A 13772-nucleotide genomic window follows, 5' to 3' on the forward strand; every position below is an offset into this window, starting at 1 on the left:
GATTGAGATCATAATGCAATGCTCCCAAAAAAGTCAAGATTACATTATCAACATTTCTCCTCTTATAATTGGAAACGAAACAAGGATCACAGTCCATATGTGAACATACATAAATGGGTGCAAATAATTAAATCCATACCATTCTGTAATAAATACATGGAATGAGCTCATCCATATGTAGAAATGGCACCAACTGTCAATCTTTCATCTCAGGACAGCCGAGATCCATTGAAAGGAGTGGGGCATACTTGTCCTATTAAGCCCTGTAAAGGCTATCATGGCCCTGAACTCCTAAACTCCCTCCCTGACAAGGGCAGTCCACAACTGACCCTTACAATAATAGCCCTAATTGTCCCTGTGGGTCCAGATGCGTTTCATCATTACTATGAATCCTCAGGGGACCTATCCGCACTACTTGGGTATATTTCTATTGCAAGAGAAAAAAGGGGGTTATTACTCCTGGGCTTTTCATGGTCATGTCACTGCGCCCAAGGTAAGTGCCTTTATAAGCTTATTCTCAATTGGCCAGAAACAATCACAATGTGAAGTTGTCCAATCAAAATGACTCACCCATCTATGTTGGAACGCAAGCCTGAATCTCCATAACGTATTCATCAGAGATACATACAAAATCTGCAGTTAATTGTACAGTGATGAGGAATATGTTGTCACTACACAAATAAAGAATATTACTGTACTTGCATTCACAATGCCTTATTCTACGAATTAACATGGAATGATACGGTTCGCTGTAATATCGTGTGTGATGTAATATTTGTGATGCTTGAGCTAATAGAAGAATGTGTAATGGTATTTGCAGTAATATATTCTGTTGTCGTGGTTCTGGTAATACCTGGCGTTGGATTTTTAGTTGTACTGACTGGCCCAGATGCTGCAGTGATGCCATTACCAGTGGTAAAAGTCCTTGTACCTGTGTTTTTCCCTGTTGTGGCAGGAGATTTAGTAATGCCAGTTCCAGGATTGGTACGTTTTGTAGTCTGAGTATTCGGAATTGTAGTTGTAGTGGTACCAGTTCCAGGAGTGGTGCTTATAGTTGTCCGAGTGTTTGGAGTTGTAGTTGTAGTGGTACCTGTCCCAGGAGTGGTGCTTGTAGTTGTTCGAAGGTTGGGAGTTGTAGTTGTAGTGGTACCTGTCCCAGGAGTGGTGCTTGTAGTTGTTCCAGTAGAAGGAGTTGTAGTTGTAGTGGTACCTGTCCCAGGAGTGCTGCTTGTAGTTGTCTGAGTGTTGGGAGTTGTAGTTGTAGTGGTACCTGTCCCAGGAGTGGTGCTTGTTGTTGTTCCAGTAGAAGGAGTTGTAGTTGTAGTGGTACCTGTCCCAGGAGTGCTGCTTGTGGTTGTCCGAGTGTTGGGAGTTGTAGTTGTAGTGGTACCTGTCCCAGGAGTGGTACTTGTGGTTGTTCCAGTAGAAGGAGTTGTAGTTGTAGTGGTACCTGTCCCAGGAGTGGTACTTGTGGTTGTCCGAGTGTTGGGAGTTGTAGTTGTAGTGGTACCTGTCCCAGGAGTGGTGCTTGTAGTTGTTCCAGTAGAAGGAGTTGTAGTTGTAGTGGTACCTGTCCCAGGAGTGGTGCTTGTGGTTGTTCCAGTAGAAGGAGTTGTAGTTGTAGTGGTACCTGTCCCAGGAGTGGTGCTTGTGGTTGTTCTAGTGTTGGGAGTTGTAGTTGTAGTGGTACCTGTCCCAGGAGTGGTGTTTGTTGTTGTTCCAGTAGAAGGAGTTGTAGTTGTAGTGGTACCTGTCCCAGGAGTGGTGCTTTCAGTTGTCCCAGTAAAGGGAGTTCTAGTTGTAATGGCACCTGTCCCAGGAGTGGTGCTTGTTGTTGTCCGTGTATTGGTGCCAGTTGTGGTGGTAGTGGGGAGTGCTGTACACAAAATAGATATTGCCATGTAATTAGCATCAGAATATCATTAAAATTATTGTACTTTAGATCTTCAACATACGGTAATTTGAAATTCAACTTAAATATTATAACTTTCATTTTCAAAAGCAAAAAATAATTAATCATCCCCATCAGTCATCTGATGGAAAAAAGCCTCAACATTTTGCGCCTTGAGCTTTACGATAATATATGGCAGTAAGCTAATTTTTGGGTTCATGGTTAGAGCAAAGATGCACCAAATTTATTAGTAGGCATGCGATTATGATTGAATGTTGCATGATTTTCCACTGATGTTGAACATTTGGGTCACAGTTTATCCATCTAGGGGTAATCATGCCACACGAACAGCCATTTCAGCTGCACAGGTACCTGCGATTCCAACATGTGCCGATGCATCTGAATTTATCTACTTGTGTAGGGAGAGTCCTTCATTGCATCTGACCATATTAACGAGATACTTTTAAATATTTAATTAATTTTCTTGTAGCAGGTATGTATGTGGGATTCAAACTAAAAATTCTAGCAGTGAGACACACAATGCACAGATAAGTGTATGACTCTTGTTCTGCCTAAAGATCTCTATGACATTCTTCTTCTTTACTGGCATATTGTACTGGCACAGAGATAGATCATTATATACCAGCGTATCTCTATATGCTTCTACTTTATGGGTAATAAAAAACCTTGAAAAGCAAAAGTTAGATATATTGTCCCATAAAGCTGCTAAAAGGAATGGCACAAAACCAATTCTAATAAACCCTTATTTATGTACTTTTTACAATAAACATTTGAAGAAAATGACATGGACATATATGTTATTCCTCTAATTGTAACAAGCGACCCAATATAGGCAACATATTCTTATGGAGATTGAAAAAGGTTCAAATAAAAATGGCATAATTTATTTTTCTCCTCATTTAATTCATAGAAAAAGTTAATATAAATGACTTACATAAGTGTAAAATAAAATGGTGAGTAGAAAACTCAAAATTCATCTTGCAAAAAACAAAAAAAAAACAAGAGCTCATATACCATAGTTATAGTCATGGCTTTTATGGAAAAGTGAAAACAAACATATTCCTATGGTTATATGAACAAAAAAGAAAATTTCCATCAGTAAATTGATTAAATTATAAACTTTGTGACATGAAGCTGCCTAATTTCTTTTTAAGGTATGTTCACACATGATGGCCTTTTTTGGTGTTCTTTCCCTGTATTGTGTAACGTGTATATTTGTGTAATGTGTTCATTTGTGCACAATGTGCATATGTCATTACTATGTATATCTGTGTCATGTGTACGTGTGTGTGTGTGTAGATATTGTACAGTATATGCTGTATGTGTGAGCAATGTGTTAATGCACATTGGAAATTAAGTAAGGGAGTCCCAAAAAACATCCTGCACAAGGCCCCCTTGCTGCCCATTTTTGCCCCTATGCCAATCACTCCCCTGTTTAGGAAACATATAAAAATCATGCTAGTGCAGCGCCCCAGAGTCCTGGTCGTTGCAGTACTGTGGCTCCGCCACTAAGGGGAGCTATGGTACGTCTGATGGCACTGAAGGAGTTCATCTGATCAGGTATCACAGACACCAATACATTTCACAGTCGGGCCTCCGGGGGGAGCTAAGGGTTCTATTCATTAGGCCACTTCCCACCATAGTGGGTAAACTGGGGGTCAGGCAGGAAGTTAGATCAGAAAGCTGACTGGATTGGACGAAGCAACACCTGGTGGCAGAGGGTGTTGTGGAGGAAGAGACAGTAGGGTCTCTGTCAGGGGTGGGATCCTGACAGAGGCTTGGCAACGAGAAAGAACGTAAAGGGACCGCGCCTGCTCTGGGTAGCGGCGGTGCCCAAGAAAGGATTAGAAGAGAAATAGATTGTGCTGAGTGAGAAACGAGATCAAGCGATAGGAGAATACCAGTAGGGGTCATGCTGTAAGACCGGAGCAACACCCTGCTGAGGCGCACTACCGGTGGCCGGAACGCCGAGAGAGTATTTCAACATTCAGCTTCAAGCAATACTCTAAACAGCGGCAGGACAGTCAGTCTAAGGCGGGCTGTCTCACACAAATCACCTATGAAGTCTTGGGGGGCACCTTGTGGAGAGGGGCGACTCTAGGGTCCCGGAAGAGCTCCGAGCCTACCCGTCAAACGGGTGCCGTACCAACCAGAACACCAGGGAGGGACGGAGGATTAGAAGAACATCATTTAATCGAGTTGTGAGGGAACTTAAGAAACAGACACAACGGTTGTGGGGACTCTCCGTAAGCACAGCAGGGGAGGACCACAACACATAGCGCTAGAAGGAAGGCACCGATTTCCACTTGTGAAGAGAGCTCTGGAGGTGCCATTGGACCGGCCGGACTTGCGCAGCCTGGTGAACCGTATTCTGGACTGAGGACCCAGAGATCTTCAGTAAAGAAGTAAAGAGACTGCAACCTGGTGTCCTCGTTATTTACTGCACCGCACCACCACCACCGTCTTCTACATTTATTATTCACTGTGCGCCCCACGGCAGGGTCACGGACCGGGGCCTAGCCGCCATGACAACCCCAGAGCAGAGACTCAGTGGCCCGGTACCGGGTACCCCTCGGCCCTGCGGCGGGTGGGGGAGCTACAATTTGGCGTCACGAACAGGATCTACTTAAGCCTGAAGAATCAGGTCATGTGTGCCTTGGAACTGTGATTTACTGTGCTTGGACTGTACTTTATTGCAAAGACTGTGGATTGTCACTTGCCGCCAAAAGTTCGCGCCAAAACCGCCGCCATTACAGCGCTAAGGAGAGCGCAGGAGAAGAAGAAGGGCGTGGAAGTGGGCGTGAACAAGCTGAAGAGCGCGAAAGACAATGGCCGCCCAGTCTAAATATCTCGGCCCCTTGAGGACGTGTCCGTCAGCAGCCGAGATCCGCCTCCTGATCCTCAATGGTGGGCAGAGACAGAGGAAACGAAACCGCCCACGAAGGAGAGAGTGGGAAAGGGACCAGGAAGAAGGAGTGAGCGACATGGAGGACGCCATGGCGAGCCGCCCGGAGCCGGAGCGTGGGGTCGGAGCAGAGGACTCCCCCAGCCACCCGGAGGGGCACCGCAACCAGGCCTCCACCGCTGATGCTGAATTCCTGCAGGCTGGAGTGGACGAGCTCAGCGACCGACCCCGGCGGGCGCAGCTGAGCACTGAGGCCGGGTGGAAGAAGACCATCATCAGGAGCCTCACCAGACATCTGTCGGCAGCCTCGTCTGGTCCGGAGCAAGAAAGAAGTTCCAGCGCTCCGAAGCCAGAAGGCAAGGCCCTGCCGGAAAGCGAGATGCTGCAAACGGAGATGACAACGCCGCAGCGCAAGGCCCCGCAACCAGCGTTTCAGATCCCAGTGGAGGCAAAGCAGACCGGCACCGGAGGGACCGCATCTGAAGCAGGTATGAAGGACGACCCTGCCCTGATGACTGACACCACTCCAGTGACTGCTAGTGCCACAGCTGCTGATTCCGTTCCAGTGACTGATCTTGCAGCAGCCGCTACCTCTGCTGCAGCAAATGCCCATACTCAAGCTGCGCAGATCTCCATCGCTGCGCATGATTTAACTGTACATGAAAGACGGATTAACGGCGTTTGTCCAGCACTGGGTGTAACCCTGGACCTCACTTTGCCCAGGCCGGGAAGGGTTAAGTGCCGGGTGCAGCCCTGGAAGCCGTCCAACTAAACTTCGGAAACCTGAAACTGTACATAGTTAACTGTTTGTTTCCCTGCTTTTTGCTGCTTTAAACCCGACTAGGGTTAACTCTTAAAGGGATCCCTTTGTTTACCCGGGATCCCTTCCTCTGCTTTTGCTTTTGTTTCCTGTTTCCCCATTGTTATCAAGAACTGCCGCAATCATGAACAGTGCATGATACAAACTGCTTGTAAATAGTTTGCACCTTATTAAAGGCGCTCCCTACTGGTTTTACTTAAAGAAGGACTCTTTGTGAAGATACCACACTGGAACCTTTGCTGAGTATGGACTGGTAGCTTGAGGGGACGTGCTGCCTCATGGAGACTTGGTCCCCTCTTAAAGGGGATGTTCAATTGTTGCGCTTAAACCGTGATATTGCTTTAAGATTGGAAGCAATAATGTCTTGACCAAAGAAAGTGATGATAATGTTTACATGAGAAAGTTATATGTATTTAACTAGTTAATTGTGAAGAAATAGTGATGATGTTCTCTGAGAAGAAAAAGGTGAAAGATAGAAGAAGGATGCAGTGGGCCCGTAGGGATAGACGTGGTGTCCAGCAGGCATGATAGAAAGAAAGAAAGATAATGAGAAGGCTTAATGTTCGATAGAAAATGTTTTGATAATGTTGATAGATAGTTAGGATAGAAGGTAAACCCTGAGTCCTCATAGGAGTCATGTAGAGATGGCTCAGTGCTCTTAAACTGAAAGAAATGTTATGTTCTATACTGTGTATAGTAGTTGAAAAGGCAGTAGGCCCTGGCTGAATGGGGCGGTCCTGAAACTGAAAGGAGAGGCAGTAGGTCTGGTGCCGATAGGACAGGCGGTCCTGCAGATTTAAAGAAGGAGAATGAAAAAGTTAAATTACCTTATAATGTGATTATAGGAAGGTCTTTAGTGGATTTAGAGTGTATGTCCTTAAAGGCAATGTTAAATTAATGTTCAACAAATTTTGCACTTAGTAGAATACCCGGTTGGGTAAGAAAAGTTATTTGTAGCATGTTGCTATGATATCTAGCCACGTTTGTAACGTTCAAGTGTCCTTACCTCCCATAAAGGGAAGCCTGTTTAAATATGCTTATTGTTATTACACTCAACAAAACTGTATGTTTTTTTGCTAACTTGTATTGTTGTTTTCTTCCCAGTCCCGGAGTACTGTGTTTAACCAGGGGGGAGTGCAGCGCCCCAGAGTCCTGGTCGTTGCAGTACTGTGGCTCCGCCACTAAGGGGAGCTATGGTACATCTGATGGCACTGAAGGAGTTCATCTGATCAGGTATCACAGACACCAATACATTTCACAGTCGGGCCTCCGGGGGGAGCTAAGGGTTCTATTCATTAGGCCACTCCCCACCATAGTGGGTAAACTGGGGGTCAGGCAGGAAGTTAGATCAGAAAGCTGACTGGATTGGACGAAGCAACACCTGGTGGCAGAGGGTGTTGTGGAGGAAGAGACAGTAGGGTCTCTGTCAGGGGTGGGATCCTGACAGAGGCTTGGCAACGAGAAAGAACGTAAAGGGACCGCGCCTTCTCTGGGTAGCGGCGGTTCCCAAGAAAGGATTAGAAGAGAAATAGATTGTGCTGAGTGAGAAACGAGATCAAGCGATAGGAGAATACCAGTAGGGGTCGTGCTGTAAGACCGGAGCAACACCCTGCTGAGGCGCACTACCGGTGGCCGGAACGCCGAAAGAGTATTTCAACATTCAGCTTCAAGCAATACTCTAAACAGCGGCAGGACAGTCAGTCTAAGGCGGGCTGTCTCACACAAATCACCTATGAAGTCTTGGGGGGCACCTTGTGGAGAGGGGCGACTCTAGGGTCCCGGAAGAGCTCCGAGCCTACCCGTCACACGGGTGCCGTCCCAACCAGAACACCAGGGAGGGACGGAGGATTAGAAGAACATCATTTAATCGAGTTGTGAGGGAACTTAAGAAACAGACACAACAGTTGTGGGGACTCTCCGTAAGCACAGCAGGGGAGGACCACAACACATAGCGCTAGAAGGAAGGCACCGATTTCCACCTGTGAAGAGAGCTCTGGAGGTGCCATTGGACCGGCCGGACTTGCGCAGCCTGGTGAACCGTATTCTGGACTGAGGACCCAGAGATCTTCAGTAAAGAGGTAAAGAGACTGCAACCTGGTGTCCTCGTTATTTACTGCACCGCACCACCACCACCGTCTTCTACATTTATTATTCACTGTGCGCCCCACGGCAGGATCACGGACCGGGGCCTAGCCGCCGTGACAACCCCAGAGCAGAGACTCAGTGGCCCGGTACCGGGTACCCCTCGGCCCTGCGGCGGGTGGGGGCGCTACACTAACAATATTAAAGAGGTTATCTACTACTTTAACATTGATGAGGATAGGTCACCAATGCCTAATCGGTGGGGGTGCACCGAAACTGAGCACTTCTGGCAGCCCCCAACACCAAGAACAGCTGATCGGCGGGGGTGCCGGGTGTCGCACCACCACCGATCAGGTACTGATAATTACTAAAGTTGAGCAAATTTTAAAAAATTCGGTTTTGATTACTATTGGTGGCGAATATTGTTTTTGCAATATTCGCCGAACACAGCCAAACGTCACTGGAGACAATGGGAGTAGAAATGACCAAATATGTTCGGAACCGATCATCAAACATAAATTCGGAACGAATAGCGTACCAATATGGCACGAATATGGCAAATTCAGATTTAGCGACCAAATCAGAACATATTCGCTCAATTTTAAGGATTGAGGATAGGTCATCAATGTTAAAGTAGTGGACACTGGACAAACTCTTTAAAATGAAACCCAGTCAATTGAATAGTGTCAATTGGCTTGGTTCCATTTTAAAGAGGTTGTTCACTACTTTGACACTAAGTATCACCAAGATGTTGTTTGATGAATTGGGCATTTACATCCATTTCTGGTGTGTTGAAAAAGGGCAAGGAGATAGAGACCAGGTAGGCATCATAATGGTAGCAGAAGAGGATCGGTAAGGTTGAGTATTACTTCGTTTATTTTTGTTCTACAAAATTATTTTTATCCACTGGAGAACCTGTTTAATATAATAAGGTTCTGCCGCATAATTTACTTATTAATACTTACTTGATCTTAGATGTTTAAAGGGACACCCCAGCCAGAGCTGATACACTGTGTCATACTTTGTGCAGGGCCCATAGGGGACATATTTTGTGCGTAACGTTGCTCGCTCCAATAATGAGCCGGATTACACATGTACCTGATAATGTGGCCACTGAATGAACACGTTATACTATATTTCAATAGCTTTTTGCAACCCCACATAAGACAATGGTAGACACATAAGACAATGCTAGACACTTACCGTTGGTGATCTCAATTGTTACTGTGGTGGTGGTACTTTCCGATGACGCACTATCAGTGGCATTAACCTTTTAGAAAGACAAAACTATCTTTAATGCAGTGCTGCAACAAAACAAATCCCGTACACTTCTATGCCAAACTAAATATCTCTTCACACTTTACACTGGAGGGAATGCGTATGCATTCTATTTACTTGATGTAAGGCAAAACAAGTGTTCTTTTAGCATCCATCTGGTCAGTATACCTTTTTTTTTTAGAAATGGACTATGGTATGCTGTGCTTTTTCTACAGTGGTCACCCCCCTTCCAAAAAAATAGATTACATTTAGATATGCTTTTTAATATAAGAACAAATTTCAGCAGAAACCAGAAATATAGTAGAGACACCATTATTGTAATATTATTATACACAGAAATCCATCTTATATTAAGTTGAAACATTCAGCATGAAATAAGAGGCAGCAGTATGTCAGCCATTCACAGTCACAGCTGTCACCCAGACAGCTGAGAATCAGGGAGTCTCATCGAGCTGTCCAAATAGTGAGGCAGCAGAGAGCCTCAACTTCAGTTAACTTCATTCTCCATTTTGTAAAGGGTCAGAGTTATTAGCACTAAATAATACTTTAATTTTTTTTTTTTTTTAGTTTTGATAATAGAAAAGGTTCACACTTTGGTCTTCTCTTATTTCATGAAGTTTTCCAGAAGGTGTTAGGTACTCTTCTACTATATAATTGTCTAAGGGTCACTTCCGTCTTTCTGTCTGTCCTTCTGTCTGTCTGTCTGTCACGGATATTCATTGGTCGCGGCCTCTGTCTGTCATGAAATCCAAGTCGCTGATTGGTCGTGGCAAAACAGCCACGACCAATCAGCGACAGCCACAGTCCAGGGAAAAATGGCCGCTCCTTCCTCCCCGCAGTCAGTGCCCGCTCCGTACTCCCCTCCAGTCTGCCCTCACACAGGGTTAATGGCAGCGGTAACGGACCGCGTTATGCCGCGGTGTAATACACTCCGTTACTGCTGCAATATATTAACCCTGTGTGACCAACTTTTTACTATTCATGCTGCCTATGCAGCATGAATAGTAAAACGATCTAATGTTAAAAATAATAAAAAAAATAAAAAATCATTATATACTCACCGTCCGTCGGCCCCCGGATCGACAACAGGCCTTTCCCGCTCGCGACGCTCCGGTAACCGGTCCATGCTGCGATCTCGCGAGATGATGACATAGCGGTCTCACAAGACCACTACGTCATCATCTCCCGAGACTGCAATGCACTCTTAAGACCGGAGCGCACGAGCAGCGTCGGTAACCGCTTCGCTTGGATCCGGGGGCTCTGGAAGGTGAGTATATAACTATTTTTTATTTTATTTCTTTTTTTTAACAGGGATATGATGCCCACATTGCTATATACTACGTGGGCTGGGCAATATACTACATGGGCTGGACAATATACTACGTGGCTGGGCAATATACTACGTGGCTGGGCAATATACTACGTCACTGGGCAATATACTACGTGGCTGGGCAATATACTACATGGGCTGTGCTATATACTACATGGCTGGGCAATATACTACATGGGCTGGGCAATACACTACATGGGCTGTGCTATATACTACGTGGCTGGGCAATATACTACGTGACTATACAACGTTGGCTGCGCAATGTACTACGTGGGCTGAGCAATATACTACGTGGACTGCGCAATATACTACATGGGCTGCGCAATATACAACATGGGCTGCGCAATATAAAACGTGGCCTGCGCAATATACAACGTGGGCTGCGCAATATACAACGTGGGCTGCGCAATATACTATGTGGGCTGCGCAATATACTACATGGGCTGTGCAATGTACAATGTGGGCTGCGCAATGTACAACGTGGGCTGCGCAATGTACTACGTGGGCTGCGCAATGTACTGCGTGGGCTGTGCAATGTACTACGTGGGCTGCGCAATATACAACATGGGCTGTGCAATATACTACATAGGCTGCGCAATGTACTACGTGGGCTGCGCAATGTACTGCATGGGCTGCGCAATGTACTGCTTGGGCGGCGCAATGTACTGCGTGGGCTGCGCAATGTACTGCGTGGGCTGCGCAATGTACTGCGTGGGCTGCGCAATATACTACGTGGGCTGTGCTATACACTACGCATACATATTCTAGAATACCTGATGCGTTAGAATCGGGCCACCATCTAGTTAGATATAATTTCTCAATATAAACTGTACGCATTATTAAATACATCTATTAGACCCAATGAGGCTGGTGTGCTCACTTTGAAAAGCCATGTCCGAATGTCTACACGATCATTTTTGAAAGCTTCCCTGCTTAATAATAAAACAAGAATTTTATCAGTCCAACTGTAGAAGAACTCAAAAATTCTAATTTTTATTTTAGGATTAACTACACATTCGGACATGGACTATCGAGGCTTCTTCAGGTCGAAGAGAACTTTTTAATAATGTATGCAATTTGTAGTGAAACTTAGTTAAAGCTCCACATTATAGAGTACTTATCACCTTTTGGAAGAAGTTTATGAAAAAAGGAGACTAAAATATAAAAGCTTTCTTTTATGTAAAAAATAAAGTCTAATTTAGTGACAATAACAGTAGTCCTTTAAAGGGAGCCTGTCACTAGGCTTATGCTACAACATCTGACAGCAGCATTATGTTGGAGCAGAGACCCTGAGTCCAGTGCTGTATCACTTGTTTGACTTCCTGCTGTCATTTTAATAAAATTTCTGTTTTTTCTGCTTCAGATCTAGCACTTTTCTGAATGCTGAGCTGTGTATAACCCCGCCCACTCCACTGTTTGGCAGCTTTCTGTGTACACTGTGCATAGGCAGAAAACTGCCAATCAGTGGTGGGGGAGGCATTATTGAGAGCTCATGAATATGCTTGACTTCGTGGCAGCAGGTTTAATATTCCTTTAATAATAATCTCCTGCTGATAAAACTGTGATTTTATTTAAATGGCATAATGCAACCCAGTAAGTGAACCAGTGCTGGAAAAAGGGTATGTGTCTCTATATTATGCTGCTCTCAGATTAGCTGGAAAAAAACTTGGTGACAGATTTTCCCTTTAAAAAATAGAGAATAAAGTCTGCATAAGTTGAGGCTCTCTGTCATCTCACTCTTTTGACAGCGCGGTGAGACTTCCTGATTCTTAGCTGTAATATACCACTGTGTTGGTGATGGCTGGGACTGTTCAGCATTGAAGCAATAGGGAAATATATGTTGCTGACGTACTGCTGCCTCTTACTTGAGGCACACCAGTCTTAATGAACAGGGCAACATGGAGTGAGATGTGCTTAATTCATTCATTCACACTTAATTAATTAGTTGCATCTAACAAGTGCCATGTGCCTCCAGAAGAAATGTTCACCAGTGAAGGACTGGAGTACATTTCTGGTTTATGTTACGCCAAAATTGATATAGTTGGCAGAGACTGGTGTGAAAACACCAAAAGTCTCAAAATTTGATGTAACTTTCAAGACAATTTTGTGAAACACCTACCTGAATCAGGGCCATTTTCCCCAGATGGCCTTTAAAAGTATGATTTCTCTGAAACAACTGAAGTGTTTCACAGTAAAACATACATTGATGCAATAACCTGGCCACTGTCTGAATCATGCTGCCTGTAGTTCAGGCATCCTGATTCAGCTGAGAAGTTCACTTTAGTTATAGTATAAGACTTAGAAACTCAGATTGACCCTTTAATGGTAGCTAATTAATTTGCAGATTAACCCTTTATAAGCAGGTATGTGCCCCTCTTAATGATTACACCTTTAGAAGCAGCTGTGTTTTCCTCCTTTATCAGTGCTCCACAGTACATCTTAATACAGTGTGAAATAAAGTTCAAATTCCTGACTGAAGGTGAGGAAATAGTTTACCTGATTTGAATTTTGCTGATTCATTTCCCAGTGGGATAGATTGATGAATGAATTCATCATGTTTGTGAACTTCTTCTGGTGAATTTAAGAGGAACATAGGTAAATCCATCCACCCATTCTAATCTATTGACTGACGAATAGACAAATGATGAAACAGGTCACTTTGCCCTTCAGATTCAGAGTACATACCAGAAAAGAGAATCTCCCCAGTAAATCCTGTGTCCCTGTAATACTGAGGGAAATTATCTGACTTGCTAGTAACATGATCCAGGCTTGGACTGGCCAAAAGGAGAACAGGAGAATCCTCCGGTAGGCCACCACCCTCTTATATGAGCAGCACTTGTCACTATACACTTGAATCATTATGTACAGACAAAGGCGACATCTTATTAACTTTTAACTTACTACAAAGACAACGGTGCGAGGAGAGGTGAATACAGTGTTAGTAAGAATATATCCATCACGAAGGATCATAAAATCATTGCTGTTTTCTATCTTGTAAGTGACAGCTAGATTGAATCCCTGAAAAACAAAGATTTTTTTAAATAATATGTAATATATTTTACACCTGATAATTACGTATTGCCATGCAAAGAAATAAAAAAAAGTATTATTTTTTTACTTAAGGGGTCAGTCTGGTGTCTGCGTCTGTTGTAGGGTCTGTATTTCTTAGACGGGTCTGGTGTGGGGTGTGTATTTCTTAAAGTGGTATGGTCTGTGGTCTGTATTTCTTAATGATGTGGGGTCTGTTTTTCTTAAATGGACCTGAATTTGTTAAATGGATTTGGTCTGCAGACTGTGTTTATGGGGTCTGTGTTCATTTTTGGGTGTGATAAACAGGGTCATATACGCTATTTTTGATTAACATGTTGTGTTGGGGCCATTTTCATAAATGAACGGGGCTTAGGAAAAACGACAAATTGCACAGGTTAATTGGTAAATGGCATGG

The 13772-nt window shown here is 44.2% G+C and overlaps 1 protein-coding gene across 7 annotated transcripts in view; it reads right to left on the reverse strand.

Moving 5' to 3' along the window:
* The window catches only part of CDHR5 (cadherin related family member 5), a 78036-nt gene that overhangs the window by 16846 nt on the left and 47418 nt on the right, over positions 1 to 13772 (reverse strand). Inside the window, exons 11-13 of one of the 7 annotated variants that reach the window (XM_077287801.1) lie at positions 13229 to 13345; positions 8923 to 8989; positions 1751 to 1876 (exon numbers count right to left, since the gene is read on the reverse strand). In XM_077287801.1, the coding sequence (XP_077143916.1) occupies positions 1751 to 1876; positions 8923 to 8989; positions 13229 to 13345 (310 nt within the window). Of the gene's footprint in view, positions 1 to 853; positions 1877 to 8922; positions 8990 to 13228; positions 13346 to 13772 lie in introns of all 7 variants that reach the window. The other 6 variants (XM_077287800.1, XM_077287799.1, XM_077287798.1 and 3 more) reach the window with 6 other exon arrangements.

This window comes from Ranitomeya variabilis, chromosome 2, assembly GCF_051348905.1.
Source record: "Ranitomeya variabilis isolate aRanVar5 chromosome 2, aRanVar5.hap1, whole genome shotgun sequence".
Classification (NCBI taxonomy): domain Eukaryota; kingdom Metazoa; phylum Chordata; class Amphibia; order Anura; family Dendrobatidae; genus Ranitomeya; species Ranitomeya variabilis.